Source organism: Strongylocentrotus purpuratus, unplaced genomic scaffold (assembly GCF_000002235.5).
Source record: "Strongylocentrotus purpuratus isolate Spur 01 unplaced genomic scaffold, Spur_5.0 spur5_scaffold_13, whole genome shotgun sequence".
Classification (NCBI taxonomy): domain Eukaryota; kingdom Metazoa; phylum Echinodermata; class Echinoidea; order Camarodonta; family Strongylocentrotidae; genus Strongylocentrotus; species Strongylocentrotus purpuratus.
Genome location: NW_022145598.1, coordinates 30,049,390 through 30,067,524, shown reverse-complemented (window position 1 = coordinate 30,067,524; position 18,135 = coordinate 30,049,390). Strand labels below are relative to the sequence as shown.

Sequence of the window (18,135 nt, the reverse complement as noted above, 5' to 3'; positions counted from 1 at the left end):
TATACAATTTAAGCTTTAAACTTGATAACGGAAGACTCCGCTAATTAAAAAGCTGATAAAGCATAGTACTGATATATTGAACAAGGGATCAGTCTGATCAAAGAATCTCCTCGGAAACGATGAATCAACTGAACTTTTACTGACTGAGAGAAAATCTTTTAGTGACACAAAGATTAGGATACCCTTGTAATTTAAAGAATCTACTCCATCTCCCCCGCCCCCCTGATGCAGAAGCGCGCACCACTACAACCAGCGCCGCCACCACCGCCGCCACCACCACCACCACCACCACCACCACCACCACCACCACCACCAGGACCCGCATCTGGTTCTGGGCCACAGAATACTGAGCCAGCGGTAACAAAGATATTTCGCATCTTATCTTTTGCTGGCTTTCACATTCAATGTATTTCCATGAATTAGATACATAGCTTTCCTTTACAGTGGGTTTTGCTATGTAGTTGCATAGCAGATGCAATACCAGTCTTCTTACTGCATAAAATGTTGGCTAATCCTTGCTGTTTCTGCCTAGATTCTTTTGACATCGTGGGCATTTTTTTATTTTGCGTTTCTTAACTTACGGCGTACGGCTTCAACAAGATCATGTTTTAGTCTCCATCTATCTATCTCACTGTCTCTCATCAGCATGGTGTGTCCTGCTTCAACCAATAGATGATATCTTATTGTGTCAATTTATAAATACTTGACTTAATGCTCTTTTTATTTCAGTGCTCATGGCATTCTGTCACTGCTTCATTATATACCATGAACAATGCCGTGGCAGTGTGGAAAATAAAGACTAAAAACCATAGGGTATCTCCGTACAATAGATGCCAACATGATAAATTGTCAAACTTGTTTTTTTTTTTCAGGATTCATCAGAGAAAACAACAGGCCACTAAGAAAATGCAAATTACTTTACTAAGTGTGACCTTTAAGACAAAGAAATGTTTAACTTTGATTAATGGATGTACACATTTCATGATTTGTTTTGTGAAATCAAAAATATCAACAATTTATATTATTCTTCTTAATACTGTGCATTTGAAGTCAACTTAATACGTTTGACATGCCACATACCACTTGAGAGTATCAATAAATTTAACGAAACAAAACTCAATGGTTGTGGAACGAATTTCGTGGAAATTTACCGAAAATAGTTCTTCTTTCTACAACCCGACATGATGATGGTATATCTGATTTGCAGTAACCAACATCTGTTCTACAACTTCCGTCGTTGAAACTCTTTCTTTCTATCAGCTATGAAAATGCATCGCCTTCTTTTTCTTGCAAGCAGATTCCGCCGCCGCCATCAAGTCCCCCGCCACCGCCCCCACCAGAGTTTGACGATTCAGCGGTAACTTTTGCTTTACTTTTATAATATTTAACCCTCTAAAATCTATATAGGCCTGACACTTATCATCTATTAACAATATCAAGCATTATCATATCGTAAAGCTTTCTTTTGCTAACACTATACAAAATATTTTCCGTTGGTTCATTATACTATCCATTGTTTATCGCATCGCATTCATTTCTTAGCATAGAGCAGTACTTTAGTAAAGCCTTGTTCAGATACGCCACGGTAAGCCGCTGTTTTTTATGATGATGTAGGTACAATCCTTTCACATTTCTGAATCATATAACGCAGGGATCAGTGAGGACGCGTAGGATATCTTTTTGCGTGCATTACTTCACTTGTACGCGTTGAATAACAGAAACACTGCAGTTTACCGCTGCATATACGAACGAGTTTTCAAAACTAGCTCTGTATTCGTGGATATTTAACACTATTTATTTAACATCATAATTGCAAGAAGCAATAGTGTAGGGAACTGTACTTGCATAGTAAAATATTTTACAAATATAGTAAAAAAAAAAAAAAAAAAAAAAAAAAAAAAAGCAAGCACTAACCTTTCATTATCTTTCATTATATTCAATATTATTTACTGTCATTGAGCTATGAAGCTACATATCCTAATAATTTTCCATGATAACTCATCCAATTTCATATTGATATGGTTGCTTCGGTTATTTCCTTCCATGCATACACCCTTTGAATGGTAGCAGTTTATGCCTCAGTCGCCGACATTTCCACCTCTCCCTACCCCCGTACGCATGCAGTATGAAGAGGTAAACAAAATAAATTTGCAGTGATTTGGAGTGAAAAATTATGAAAAACGTCGGTTGCAATATATTTCCAGTCCGCGTTATCTATGCACCGTCTCAGAATCTATCTCCGGATAATGGCACAGAAGTATATAGCTTAATCTGTGGAATTTTGACATTCAGTATACTGAACAGACGACCTTGTTGAGAGAGTGGGCCGATAAAGGGCAAGTCTAAGGTGTTTTATCCTATAAATCAAAAACATCATCAAAAGTTTCAGTATACCCAAACGAAAACATCATCAAAAGTTTCAGTATACCCAAACGAAAACATCATCAAAAGTTTCAGTATACCCAAACGAAAACATCAAGTTTATAGCTATTGCAGTGCTTGGATCAAATAACTTCATGTGTTATTGTTTTACTTTAATGTTTTACCTTATTCCATAAATAGAAATGTTGTGATATATTGAGAGTCGTGCACAACATACACTGTATACACGGCGACTATGGCATTCAAGCCCTGTAAAAAGAATATAGGTTGACAGATGTCATCAGGTCACTTTCAATAATTTCTTATAGTTCCAATTATTATTAGCCAATTCGATACTAAAGCTAACATACATCTTTCTTATCATTACACATTTCTACGTAGTATTCGCCCCCAATGTCGCCGGCATTCTCATTTCCATCCACATCTATTCGGTTAGAATACGACCAGGAATCAGTATCATCGTGTAGCTCGGTAAATCGGCAATGCAGTTTAATGCGTGCTGTGATAAACTCGTAACTGTCTTGAGTTTGATATTTCGAGTGCTTCTTAACCCCTGCACCTCCTTAAAAGTATTACTGAGTTCAAATTTGAGACATATGACCGCGTGATAGCTATTAACATGTTTCCAAGCTGCTATGAGCAAATCCAATGCCTAAACCTACAAAGCTGTGACATTGTCATTCTTCGGGAAATAAAAAATTCAAAATTTAACAATCTGTATGCGCGGATGCAGGTGTGTATTCACATTGTGAACTAACACTTGCTGCTCTTCTCCATTTACTCTGTTCTGCAAACAAACAAAAAATAACAGCATTACTAAAAAAAAATCATAAAATATGGGCACTAATTTTACAGTAATGTCGATAAAGGCGTAAATATGGTTCAATTATCTTTACCCATGAATGATCCAATTACATAGTTTTTATGGTTGTAATCATGTTTGTGTTTTGTTGTGGGGTTTTTGCATTCAACTGTAATGGATATTCTTTATGTACTTTTATTGCATGAGCAATTTATATTTGTGTCATTTTATTGCAGGCATAATTCATGGTTGATATCATTCATAAACTCTTTGTATTGCATGTTTTGTTTTGGTTTGTTTGGTATGTTTTTACTTTCACCTTGCATGCATGGTTGTCATTTCGCACTTGTCATTTTATTCCACTCCTAACAGAATGCATACCGTGTGCTCCAACCTCCTCCCCCAGCACCATCCCTCATTCCAGTTCCCCCTCCTCTTCCTCCTATCCCACACCACACCCCTTCCCAATCATCCGCGAAACATCCCTCCCCTCCGTCAATCAACGATCCCGAACGTACTAGACAATCCCTGACACAATCCGCGTTCACTGCAACTTTTGGTGCACCGAAGACGTTAGCAATCGACTCTAATTGGGAGTTAAGGTCTTCCCCTAACACACTTGAAACTGAAGTTCCAAATGATCCCTTTCTTACCGAATTGACGCAGTCCCTCGGCCAACGCATGCCTGTAGGTCCCGGTGCGTCAGACGTGACTAACCTGAGCGGCCAGTTACCGTCTTTCTCCCATTCCGCGCTAGACCCTCTAGAGGTAGACTTGCCATCTGTAGCCGTTGCGCCAATACCCACGAGTTTGACGGGTTCCAAATTTTCAAAATCTTTGAAGAAGTTGATTCCATCTCTGTCTAAACCAAAATTACCTCAGGAAATATCTACGGATTTGTCTGAAGATATTCCGGTGCCTTCTGGAGATATACCTTCGAAATCTTTACTTAAGAAAGCAAATGCACAGCTAGGTTCTGACCTCATTACAGGGGTTAAAAATGGAGATCTTTCAGATACGTCTCCGGGTGACGCAGACATCGTGGGGGCTATTACCTCTGTTCCGTTACAGGCCGCATCAGACCTTCCCAAAGGGTTTCCAACCGTCCAGGCTTCTGTCTCCAAATCGCGTAAAAAGGCTGCAGTAGGCTTTCTGAAAAAGGCAGCCAAAAAGCTTGCCCCGATTGTTGCAGAGCAGGTTCAGGGCGCTATTCTCTCAGAACTACCAGAGGATTTACAAGATGCCATTCCAGATTCCTTATTAGAGATCGTGCCAAACGTTGTCGAAGATTTAACCGATCAAGCTCTCTCGGAAGAGCCAAAGGGAAACCTGCCGGTTCCACAAAATTCTGGAAAGAAAAATTCTGCAAGCTTCCTGAAAAAGGCAGGCAAGAAATTGGGTCCGTTGGTTGCAAAAAATATCGGTGGGGCTGTCATGTCCGAGATGGGCCTTCCCGAAGATCTCCAAGAAACCGTTACAGGACCAGTCGGGTCCATGATTGCTAAATCGGCAAAAGCAGCTGTATCCGGGGGTTTGTCTGAAGCCATGTCAGATGAATTGCCTGAGGAACTATCCTCAATACCGGTGCAAGATGCAGTCGAAATCCCAAAAGGTCTCAAATCAAAATTTGGGAAAATAGCAAAGAAATTAGGCCCGATCGCTGCCAAAAAGGTTGGTGGTGCTCTGATGTCGGAGATGGGCCTACCCGAAGAACTCCAGGACACCGTTTCAGGACCAATGGGGTCTACTCTTGCTAAATCTGCAAAAGCAGCCGTATCTGGGGGTATATCCGAAAATATATCTGATGAACTACCAGAGGGGGTATCCTCAATACCGGTGCCAAAGTCAATTGCGATTCCGAAAGGCCTTACCTCAAAGTTTGGAAAAGCAAAGAAATCCATACCAACAGCGACGGATAAGGTTCCAAATTCATTGACAAACGGGATTTCTCCCACAGATGTAGTTCCCCCAAAGTTGCCTCCAGGTCCCTCCTCTCTTACAGTCCCTAACCCATCACCACTACTTTCAGCAAACATTCCTGCACCTCCCCCACCCCCACCTGTACCCCAGCTGGGTTTCAAAGGGGTTTCACTTGCACCCTCTATCAAATCCCCTCCTGTGGTGAAGGGAAAACCTTCGTTGGCTGACAAAGTTTTAACTGCAAAGGTACCTGGTGTGACAACGTCATTAACATCTGGTTTGCGAGTTGCAGACTGGGTGGGTTTTATTTTATTTCGTTTGCTTAGTTTCTGTTAAGCAAATTTCTTCTCTCTTTTGCAAGCACACACACACTCTCTCTCTCGCTCTCTCTCTCGCTCTCTCTCTCTCTCTCTTTCTCTTCCTCTCTCTCTCTCTCTCTCTCTTTCTCTTCCTCTCTCTCTCTCTCTCTCTCTCTTTCTAGAATATATATATATATATATATATATCTTTCTATTTCTCACACTCTCATTCTTTTTCTATTTCTATTTCTTCCTTATCTCTCCCCCCCCCCCCCCTTTCCCCTTCTTCTTTTACTTTTTGATGTGGATCTTTTGTTTACAATCATTATAATTACATCGTATCACCAAAGTAGTTCTAAACGTTTTATTTGCATTTTTCCTTCCTTTAAAAGAAATCATACTTTGCTATATAACATCTGTGTATTACATAATTGTACCCAAGATAGTGATCAAAATGAAACATTTTCCTTCCAAAACATATTTTCCATAAAGTATTTGTTATTCCCTTGGTTTACACCACACCAATGATTTGAATATCACACAAACACAATTAATCTTTTAATATTCTTATGACGATAGCACTATGAAGACACTCGCAACTACTTTATACAAATCAACGCAAGGGCAATTTCAATACTCTATTGTCTGTCCCTCAAAAATTACGGTCGGATCACAAAATACGACAATGTTGTGTTCGCACATTTCAATAGATGACGCACAAGGCTATTAGAATTGCAATAGGTTAATTTTTCGAAAGAAGTTGGTATAGTGTTTGGGTTAATACGTTTCGACGGTCCATTCAGTTATGTCAAGAATAATGACAATCTTATTCAGGCCATCTGACCCAGCAATGATCAGAAGTTAATGATGGATGCATAGTTCAGTAATCCATAACACAAGAGAGAAGCATATTTGTTGACAACAGATGATTACCACCTCGTAATTTGATAAGGTTAACGCATTGATGGTGTTGTTAGCGAACATCTAGCAACTGTTTTAGCGAAAGCTGTTTAATACAAAATCCATACTCACGAGGCGATTGAGTTGTGGGCTCAGTTGCTTCTCAAGACATTTTGAAATCAAATTCACCATAAGAAGTGCTAGATATTGCAATTGATCTATCTCTCATTGTTCTATCGTTATCGCATCAAATTGTCATCTATTAATTATACATTCATCATTTGTTTTTGTCCATCCATCGTATTTCACCTATTTCGCTTCATATTTTGTATTGTCAACCTCATTTTGTAAACGCCGATTCTGGTTCCAGCCCCCATCCTTTTTAACCCCGGGGAATGCATCATCTGGAGGTCCTACAATCGGTGTTCCTGCTCCTCCTCCTCCTCCACCTCCACCACCACCACCACCACCTCTTCCATCATAACCATCTTCATTACCATGGTAATCCGAATAATGCTCTATGGCAGGCGTATGGTGCCATAAAGATTCGGTTGCAAAAGTTGGATGGCATTAAATCATCGATCACTTTCATCAATGTTTTCGTTGACAAATCAGGGGACGAGGGTCCGTGCGGGTACTGTAGACATTTAGACAAAGAAAGCATTTATCGGTGATTTTTAGTTTGAAATGTGCCGGTAGGAAATAAACTAGTAATGTGGTAGACTGGCCGCGGTGATTCTAGTGTTGTGATTGGTCAACACGATACAAAAATATCTGAACTTTTAAAAAGGTCGATGTTTTATGACACCAAATGCCTGCCATAGTCATCAACTTCTTTGCATACATAACATTAAGAACATTAGTCTCTTCATTCGGCGTTTGAGGCCTTGCTAAATTCACGATCTTTAAAATCAAATGTTTTCGTACTGCTATTAAATTTAATGCACGAATCTTTGTTAAGTGCCTTGTTAAAAATATTTCAGTCACCTGTTACGAATTATATTATTGCAATAGTCAGAATGCGAATTACATGTTGTTGTTAGGTAGGATAGACATGGTATAAGATCTTGTCCTACCTAACTTCACGTAATGTATGCAATTCGCATTGAGACTGAATTTGCATACATTACGTGAAGCTAGATCGGCAAGTTAAGCTATAATGTTTGTCCTAATTAAGATAACATGCAAGTCGCATTTCGACTATTGAAATACAGTCATTCATAATGATTACTTTACAAACATTGTCCATTCGTAGTTGATCCTTACATTCATGATCTCCTTCACCCTTTTCCCTCTTTCCGCCTGTGTATCTCGCTCTCTCTCCCTCTCTCTCTCTCTGTCTCTCTCTATCTCTATCTATCTGCCTCTGTCTCTCTCTCTCTCTCTTTTTTTTCTTTCTCTGTTCATCTCTCTTTTTCTCTGTCCATCTACATTGTATTTTGTATTCTTTAACTTTCTCCTATTTTTTCAATTTTCCAAACGGTCTTTCCCTTTAAATGTATATCTTTTTTTTCAACCCACCCCCTCTTTTTAACCTTTTGCTCGTGTCTCTTTCTATATGACTTGGAGTAACTATTATCCAAAAATATGTCCAGTTTTCATCTCTCTTTCTCTCTAATATAAGGATTTGTTTCTTCAAAGCTTTGATTATACCTAAACTGCACTCTCCGTAATTTGATATCAGCGTTATGCCTATAATCACCATCATCAAGACCACCATCATCACCATAATCATGACCATCATCATCATCATCATGACCATCATCACCATCATCATCATCATCATCATAATCATCATCACCATCATCATCATCATAATCATCATCACCATCATCACCGTCATCAGTATAATCAACTCTTCCCCCAATCACAACAATCCTTTTCATCATCATTATTTCTATTGTCATTCTCTATACATCAATATCATACCATTTTTACTTTGATATACTTTCATCAAGAACATATTGGACGTAAACATCCCCTAATTTTGTTTTCCTTCTATTTCTAATGTCTTCATCACTTAAGTAACAATGACATTTACATAGCAAACGAAAGATGCTAACAGGTAACCTGATTATATGTATAAGGGTCTGTAAACATGGTAATACTTATTAATACAAAAGAGTGTTCTTTTATTCTAATTATTAAAAAAGGGAGTATATTGTGAGTATGACTTTTGTTATACAAACCTTGACTAACTTATGGGGACTTTTCCTAAGATCTGGATTTGGAAATCCATGAAATTGTGCTTTATTAGCTGTGTGAACCAATCAATGTAGTAAACTAATTATTTCAACACGACACAAATCAAGTCCTATTATTAACTTTTGAGAGAATGTATCTCTTTGTTATACTCAGGTCTTAACTTTTCAATTAACCTACATAACGGTGTAACCTGGTCAGCCTCTTAGTGGTTTTCTTAATATTTAACCAGATTTAATACTTTCCACCCTTATGTTACTCGTGAAACTATCTCTAATGTTCACATTCTCTTTCTTTAATAGAATCCTGTGGACGATTCGAACGCGGAACAGCCTTCTTCTGTTCTCCAAAACGAAGAAGTTCTCTACTAAAGATCATAACATTTAATCTGATTTAACTTAATACAAACTTACGTTTTAAGACACTTTTCTGTACCCTTTACGATTATTTAGCATCGGGAACAAATGTTACATGTGTTTCTAGAATCGTGTATAATTGGGATTAATTGGGAGTATTTTAGGAAATCTTTATGGTTTACTTTGATCTTATTCCAATAAGAAACGGTCTCTTCAATCTAGTGACTTACTTTTCAAATGTGATCAGGGCATCTATTAACTGCACTGTCTCACTCCCCCTCCCCCTTTCCCCTTGATTTTATATTTGGGAAAGTCACTGTATTTAAAAAGAAAGAGACGGCGTACAGACATTTTTTTTCTTTTACGGAATTAAGCTGAATTTAATTTTATGACTGAATGTACAATTGATGTGTTTAGATATAATACAGACAATCGAATTTTTGTATATAATAGATGTATACAAGGATATTTCAGAACGCAATTAAAATTGCTTTTTAAAATTTGTCATGTTATTTCGAAACTTTTTCATTCAACTTGTAACGATGATTTTTTGTTTTAATTATTAAAACAAGGAATAGGAAACGATTTCGGGTCTTGTAACTATATCCTTTCATACGGTTATTATCTATTCAAGGTTTTAACTAACAGGTATCATTGATGTTCTTAGAAAACCACACAACTCAAAACAGTACTTTTAGAATGATATACCTAATCCATTTTATCATTAACAATGAATGACATAAAAACTAGCATGGTAAATTTAAAAAGTGTAATTGTGGTACCTTGGAACAATAGATTCACATTATCAATCAAACTTGTTATTAATTATTTCATTCAGCATGTAAATATATTTTTTAATCTGTTTTATACGAATAATGATTTTTTGTAAGTATACTTATATTCACGAGTTGCACTTAACATGCTTGATAAGTCAACGCCTCTACTTGTTAATGGGATTAAGATATTTATATAACTATGTGTGTATTGTGTCGAAATAAGATTATTTTCTACTGGAATGACCAATTTTTATTTTCAGTGTATATTTATTTAGTATTTGTAGCTAAAGGTAAAGGGAATCTTGTAAATGAACCAGAATATTTGTGGGGGTGGCAATTGCTATTTACTTTCAATAATTTATATATTTCATATATATACTTGTGGAAAAAAACATGTGCCAAGTTTATTCACTTTATACTGGAGTATACGCAAAAGGTTATTATTTCAAGAATTGTATATCATTTTTGTATTCGGAGTTGAACAGAGGATTCAATAATAAATTGTTAAGAATTAATATTTGGGCGAATATATGCCCAAAGGATTCCAAACCATTGACATGGCTGAAGGCAAATTAAATATGAATGCAATACAAAGTGTTTGTATTTGTATGCTTTTGTAAGTTCATTCTCTTTTTTGTTTAATTGCTTAATTTAAAAATATCGACTTTTTAACGAAAGGAAGATATGTTACTGATTAAATGTGTCACTTACTTTAGGGAAGCGCCCCAGTATCCATGACTAGGGTGTGATGTCCCAGGCTGGAAAGATTTCGTCATTCTGCGGAGCACGAGGTACGCGTCCATTTATGGAGAGAGGCAAGGACCTTATCATCTGGGTAACACACGGCTTCTGTGCTTCTTCTCTCCCTGGCTGGAACTCGTAAACATGATAACAGATAAAAGGTGGACCAACATTGTATAATATTATAGTCCGTTGATTTATGGAGCGTCAAGTATGAACGGGGTCCAGCTTTTAAATCTCTACGTATCACTGTAACTCAATGAATACACGAAATGAGGAGGCGCAGTTGCTCAATGGTAAAGCAGTTACCTAGTTACCGGGAGGTCCCGGGTTCGAAGCTCAGCCGATGCTCTAGGGCCCTTTGGTAAGGCAATGATCCCCATTACCAATTCCCTCGGAGAGGACTTAAAGCCGTTGGTCCCCTGGTTGCTTACTATGCAATCATGCACACGCTTTCTTATCAGTAAGGTAAAACCAACCAACCAACTAATCAAATGAACAGCCGATGAATCCAGAGATAAGGAGAGAGAGAGGGGGGGGGGTATGTTTAGTGTGATGGGTGTATCGACCGAATCTAGATACATTGTACGGACCGTCCTCAGGACGAGTTAGTCTAGTATTTGGAGTTGAAGAACGAAGCTCAATAATGAAGATCAGCCCTTGAAATCTAACCACTTTGTGTTGTGTATTCTGTTGTTGTGGAACAAAGGACCCAGGGACAACGGGTAGAGGAAACCCACCTCACGTAACAAATGGGGGCTCGGCCAGGTACATAAAGTGAAAAGTATGATTTTCAGGTGATTTTTGTGATCATATTACTAGCGCTGGCATGTTGCATTACATTGCGTGCGACGAGTTTCATACACGTTACTTATGAGCGGACTGTTCGGTGTGTACTGTGTGTGTGTTGTCGATGTCGGTTCGTTAAGATGATATCGTCGGGCACCGCTGGGGTAGCCGTTTCAGGTTCAGGCATTCGTGGTGTGAATGTGTTGTGAGAAAAACATTGTTGTCTTCTCATGTTTCTGCATGGATTTGCGGGGTTTGACTGAGGGTTATAACAGTCAGGTTGTCTAGATTTCTCGGATATTGTAGAATCTAGGTGTTTTAAGGTTGGCTGGGAATTATAACAGCCAGGCTCTAGTTCTTTCTAGGTTATTTAGGAGGCTAGGTTTTTTGCATGATGGCTAGCGAATTCTCGTTGGGAGAGTTTGTTAGGGATCCGTCTGCGGAGCGATTAAGCTCATTGACTAAAGTTGAATTGTTGGATGTAGCAGCTCATTATGAGGTTGTTGGCATTAAACGTTATTTGCTAAAGTCGGACATTTTGAATAGGATTGTCGAGTTTCTGGTGGCTGAAGAGGTATTGTCTTCAGAGGTGGCAGGTAGTATCATTGTGACTCCTCCAGGGTCTAGGTCTCGGTCTCCTGAATTAAATTCTCAGCGTAGGTCTTCTGTTTCTGATGAAGTGAGGATAAAGGAGTTGGAATTAGAGAGGGCGAGAGTAGAGTTGGAGAGAGAAAAACTTGTTGCCGTGAACAGAAAAGAGAGCAGAAATGCTGATAGGCATTTTGACGTTGCAAAGCATGTCAGGATGGTCCCTCCATTCAAAGAGGAAGGGGTGGAAAAGTACTTTCCACACTTTGAGAAATTAGCTCAAAGCATGGGGTGGCCTAGGGAAATGTGGGCTCACCTGATTCAGAGTAAGTTTAGCGGTAAGGCTAGGGATGCCTACTTAGCAATGTCGATGGCCGACGTGTCGGATTACGATAAAGTAAAATCGGGCGTGCTAAAAGCTTACGAACTTGTACCCGAAGCGTACAGGCAGCGATTTCGCACAGCGCGAAAGGAAGAATTGCAAACTCATGTGGAGTTTTCAAAACAAAAAGAGCAATTGTTTGACAGATGGAGCTCGTCTCTCCATGTAGATCATGATTATGATAAACTGCGTGAAATTCTTCTGCTTGAGGAATTCAAGCGCAGCGTTCGACTGGATGTTTGTATACATCTCGAGGAGCAGCGCGTCGATTCGCTGGATGAAGCAGCAAGAATTGCTGATGATTATGTGCTCACACACAAAATCTCAAACAAAGTGAGCGTAGAACCTAAGAAAAAAGGAAACTGGAGCAAAAGCCAGAAAACTAGTTCATCACAAGATGAAATCAAACCGCAGTCCCAGCAAGGACAGGTAACAGAGGAAAGAATGTGCTATGCTTGCAAACAGTATGGGCACATAAAGTCAAAGTGTCCTTCACTTCAAGATAAGAGAAAGGAAGGTAGTGCACATCCTAATGCATTCGTACAAATTGTGTCAAACTCACAAAGTAGAATTGTACCAGCGAACATGGAAAAAATTCAGAAAGAGTATGAACCGTTTGTGTCTGTAGGATATGTATCTGTAGCAGAGAGTGATGTAGCAAAAAAAGTGAAAGTGTTGCGGGATACTGGTGCTTCTCAGTCCTTGATTTTGGAAAGTGCGTTGCCCTTTTGTGATGGTTCTTCTGTTGGTGCTAGTGTTTTGCTCAAAGGCATTGGAGACGGCTTTGTGGAAGCACCCCTTCATGTGGTAGACTTGAAGTCAGACCTTGTTTCTGGTATGGTGAAGATGGCAGTTAGACCATCACTTCCTGTGGAAGAGGTATCCATCATATTAGGTAATGATCTCGCCGGTGATAGAGTCGTGTCATGTCCAGTAGTAAGTTCTAGTCCTTGTGAAAGTTCTGAGACAGATGAGTTGGTTGCAGAATTTCCTGTTGTGTTCCCAGCATGTGCTGTAACTCGTTCAATGGCTAAGAAAGTTGAGTCAGAGAAGAAGTCTAATGAGATAGATGTTGACTTAGGAGATTCTTTCTTTTGTCGTTTGGTTGAGGATGAGTCTGATTCCAATGTGAATGAGAGTGCGAGAAAAGTTCATAGCGTAGGAAATGGTGAAAAATCTGAACCACTATCTTTGAAAAAGAGTAAGTTGCTAAAGGAGCAACAGACAGATCCTCAGTTGATTTCTTTGAATGAGAGAGCTGTTTCTGAGGAGGAGGCATTGACTGTGCCTGTTTGTTATTACAAGAAAGCAGGTGTGCTAATGAGAAAGTGGAGGCCAGCAGATGTCCCTGCAGATGAGGTGTGGAAAGAAGTCCACCAAATTGTAGTCCCTTCTACATACAGGCAGGACATAATTAGCCTTGCTCATGAAGCTCCACTTGCAGGTCACTTAGGGGTTCACAAAACCCAGGAGAAAATTCTTTCTCATTTCTTTTGGCCAGGTGTGCAAAAAGATGTTGCAAATTTTTGCAGAAGTTGCCATGCATGTCAAGTTGTAGGTAAACCGAATCAGAAAATACCGGCAGCACCATTGAAGCCAATACCGGCGTTCGATGAGCCATTTTCTAGGATCATAGTAGATTGTGTAGGTCCTCTGCCAAAGACTAAGGCAGGTAATGAATACTTATTGACGATAATGTGCGCTGCGACGAGATATACCGAAGCGATACCACTGCGGCGCATTACAGCGAATAATGTGACAAAGGCGTTAGTGAAATTTTTCACTACTGTAGGGCTACCAACAACTGTACAATCTGATCAAGGGTCAAATTTCATGTCTAGGGTGTTCAATCAGGTGTTGACGGAACTGGGCGTAAAACATGTAGTTTCGAGTGCATACCACCCAGAGTCCCAGGGAGCACTGGAGAGATTCCACCAGACTTTGAAGGATATGTTGAAAACTTATTGTATGGAGTCAGAGAAACAATGGGATGAGGGAGTTCCCTTGTTATTGTTTGCTGTGCGGGATGCTGTACAAGAGTCGCTTGGTTTCAGTTCTTTTGAGTTGGTATACGGTCACTCAGTACGTGGACCATTGAAGTTGCTAAAAGAGAGACTGTTGTGTGATGATTCACAAACAAATGTGTTGGAGTATGTGAGTACTTTCCGTGAGAGAATGCATAAGGCGTGGGAGGTTGCCAGACAGAATTTGTCAGATTCTCAGGAGAAGATGAAGTCATGGTATGACAGGAAATCAAAAGAGAGGAATTTCGAGGTAGGAGATGAAGTCTTGGTCTTACTGCCGATAGTTGGTCATTCTCTGCAGGCTAGATTTTCTGGGCCGTACACTATTGCTAAGAGAGTTGGTGATGTCGACTACGTTGTCAATACTCCAGATAGGCAGAAGAAGAGACGTGTGTGTCATGTGAATATGCTTAAACCATATATCCGAAGAGATGACGAGAGTAAAGCACAACCAGTGTTGAGTGCTGTTGAATGTGACTCAAAGTGTGAAGTTGAGAAAGAAGTGTGCAAGATTGAGAGAGAGAACCCATGTGTGAAATTGAAAAATTCAGAGGTTCTAGCACACATCAATAACAAACTAACACACTTATCTGTGAAGGAGAGGAGCGACGTGAAAGAGCTGTTGAGTGCATATCCACAGTTATTTGCTGATGTTCCCTCTCGAACTGATGTTGTTAAGCATGATGTAGGTGTGGGAGATATGACCCCAATCAAACAGGCACCATATCGTGCAAACCCAACAAAACTGAAAAATCTTGAAAAGGAAATCGACTGCGAGAGTGCTTTCAACCAGGCGAAAGCCCTCTTATCTACCAATCCGGTACTGATGGCTCTGGATTTCAACCAGCCGTTCAGCATGATGGTGGACGCGAGCGATGTGGGTGCTGGTGCAGTTCTTACTCAAGCAGACGCTGAAGGTATCGACAGACCCATATCATTCTTCTCAAAGAAACTGTGGAAAAAGAAACATTGACTTTGATACTTGCACTTGAACATTTTGACGTGTATGTCAGTGGATCTCAACATCCAGTCAGGGTACTAACTGATCATAACCCCCTGACATTCCTCAACAGAATGAAAAACAAGAACCAAAGACTGACGCGATGGAGTTTGCTTCTCCAAGAATACAACTTGGACATTCTACATGTGCCAGGAAAGGACAATGTTATCGCGGACGCTTTATCTCGTGTTTGATCTTTGGACTGAAGTGAGCATCAAATTGATATATTTACATGGAAAAGTGAACAACCCTTGTGTGAACCATATTTCGTGAACAGTTGAACACTTACAGTGAAGCATCATATAATTGAACAGTTGAACTTTGGTGAATTCATTGGAATTCTATGTGAGAAAGGAAACCAGAACTTTTAACTTTGATGGTTTCTTTAATAATCACAAAGCATTGTGAACATAGACTGATTGGACTCATTGAAACTGTTTATTGGACTCACAGAAAAATGTATTTTTCTTATGTTTGCTTTCCAGATGTCTGTAAACCAGTGTATATATGTATGTGATATGCTTATCGTATTCGTTGACGAATTTGAACATGCATGATAATATTATTGTGTTAAAACCCTTTTGGTACAAACACAAGGAACTAGAAAGCCTAGTGAGTCATCATTTTGTCTGTGCATGTTTATATATGAAAATAGAAACAGTAAATTGATTTATATGTTTTATCCAAGGCAGGATAAATATATTAAAAGAAGGAACTTTGGAACAAAAAGTATTTTGGTGGCTTACCATATTTTTGGTTATGGATATAAAGTAATCAAAGTTATTCTTGAAAATATTCAATACTCAACCAACACAGATGATATGGTTTTACACTACAATGCAAAACTTCAGATTAATAGTAACATGTTTTTACAACTGACGTGAAGGCTATATTATATTATCTTTCAGACAGGTTTAATGTTGCTGGAGTTTGTTTAGTATTATTTTTATGCAAAGAAATATGTTTAGATTCAAACTTGCGAAGAAGCATGAAGACATATTAATATTGATAGGTCATTTAAGGTGAACTTCTCTGCGATTTGAATTGTATTTTGTTTTATGTTAAGTACAAATGACTTTTGATATATGCAAAAGTCAGCGATGAAGATGATAGAGCAGGATGATAAAAGAATGGTTAATGTTTTTACTTATAGCTGTTCATACTCAATTTTATTGTATGAACGGAAACCACTAGACAACGCTGTGATACCATTTGCATGCTGGTACTGTATAGTTTTACAAGCTGACTTGTTTATCAGATTTCTAAATCTACAAAGACCTCATACTTATAAATACTTTCAGGTTTTTGTATTCTTACAGCAGTTGCTGAAACAACATTGAAAAAGAAATGTTTTTATAGCACTTCTCCTACTGGTATAAGTGCTAATTTATGAGGGGGAGTGTGATGGGTGTATCGACCGAATCTAGATACATTGTACGGACCGTCCTCAGGACGAGTTAGTCTAGTATTTGGAGTTGAAGAACGAAGCTCAATAATGAAGATCAGCCCTTGAAATCTAACCACTTTGTGTTGTGTATTCTGTTGTTGTGGAACAAAGGACCCAGGGACAACGGGTAGAGGAAACCCATCACGTAACATTAGCCATCCTTGAGTCTTACAAATTATTGGCGTCAACAAATGCCATATTTTAATCGTTGTGCCTTTGGATAGAATGTTGAAACCGGGAGAATTGAACACGGATAGAATCTACTATTACCAGGGTGAAAGTTACAATTTAAGTTTGATGGTCTTTATTTAGTCGGTATGCAATATTCGGCTTAGGTATTTCGTACGAGAAAACTTTTTATTAAAGTATAAGAAAGAAATATTTAAATTTCTATATCAATCGGTTCTTTCAGCAAAAGAATACTAAGAAGGAAAACAAACAAATTCTTTATAGTTTTTGCTGTTTTCTAAGACAAATATGTATGATGTATTCGTTCTAAATTTTGATTACATGTTCTGAAGGACTTATGTTCATCCATGTAGTATGTGTTATCCCCCTCACCCCTTCATGATTTAGTATAGATTTGAAATACCATTGTACCACTTATCTTTCTTATTTGTTAATATTTAAAGGAATCTACAGGTATGTCGCGTTGCCTATTAAACTGCAGTACTGTAAAAAAAAAAAAAATTGGTCTTGCCAAAGTTTAGAACGTAGAAATAAAAGAACATGATGTATACTTATTAATAATAAGTGTAAACAATTAAAAAGGGATTCATTGGGATAAAAATTTGACAGTTGGGAGTCAATGAATGAAAAAACAAAAAATAGACCTTGAAATGAGCTTGTTAAATTTAGTCATTCTGTGTTCCTGCTGTGTGCACTTCATGAATCATATTTTATTCTTTCTTTTTTATTTTGTAATGCATATTCGTGTATGTTCCCCGCAGTTCTGTATGTATTAGATTTGAAATATATATTATTGTATGTATTTATCATAATAATGTATTGTGGTTTGATGTAACTACACATCAAAATGAACTTGTGTATGTCAAATGTGATATTTTTTATTTTAATAAAATGTAAAATTATTATCTGCTTTTAAAACTGAATGCTTCCTTGTGATTTATACACTGTGTCCTAAACCCTACCTTATTATCTTATTATGTATCTATTTTTGCATTGTTAGTATATCAGCTTTCTTTTTAGGCCTATGAAGCAAATATTTATATGTTTAAACTATTTAGCTGAAGTTAGAAAGTATTTAATTTTCCAATTACTCATATATCATATTACGAATAGCTACATGTATCGTGCGCACGTAGCAATCCCAAGTGTTGCCTTAATCGTTTACAAAGTACTACTATTACCCTGGCTTTAGGGCAGTTGCCTCATGCTCTAAAAGCATTTAAGAAATAAATATTGTTATTACGATGAATTTATCAATGCTTTCTGGCAATTTTTCACATGTTATCAATAGCTATTCATCGCATTCGTTGACAATATTTGATTAAATTTTGATGATAA

At 38.2% G+C, this 18,135-nt stretch overlaps 1 protein-coding gene across 11 annotated transcripts in view; it reads left to right on the top strand.

The window, feature by feature from the left end:
* The window catches only part of LOC100889842 (nascent polypeptide-associated complex subunit alpha, muscle-specific form), a 32,272-nt gene extending 21,349 nt beyond the window's left edge, over positions 1–10,923 (top strand). For 2 of the 11 annotated variants that reach the window (XM_011678591.2, XM_011678586.2), the window contains 5 exons: positions 1,298–1,357; positions 2,068–2,133; positions 2,764–2,853; positions 6,674–6,804; positions 8,808–10,262. In XM_011678591.2, the coding sequence (XP_011676893.2) occupies positions 1,298–1,357; positions 2,068–2,133; positions 2,764–2,853; positions 6,674–6,787 (330 nt within the window). In that variant the 3' untranslated portion in view covers positions 6,788–6,804; positions 8,808–10,262. Of the gene's footprint in view, positions 1–231; positions 1,266–1,297; positions 1,358–2,067; positions 2,134–2,763; positions 2,854–6,673; positions 6,805–8,807; positions 10,263–10,353 lie in introns of those variants that run through there. The other 9 variants (XM_011678587.2, XM_030983317.1, XM_011678588.2 and 6 more) reach the window with 9 other exon arrangements.
* The last annotated feature ends 7,212 nt before the right edge of the window (positions 10,924–18,135 follow it).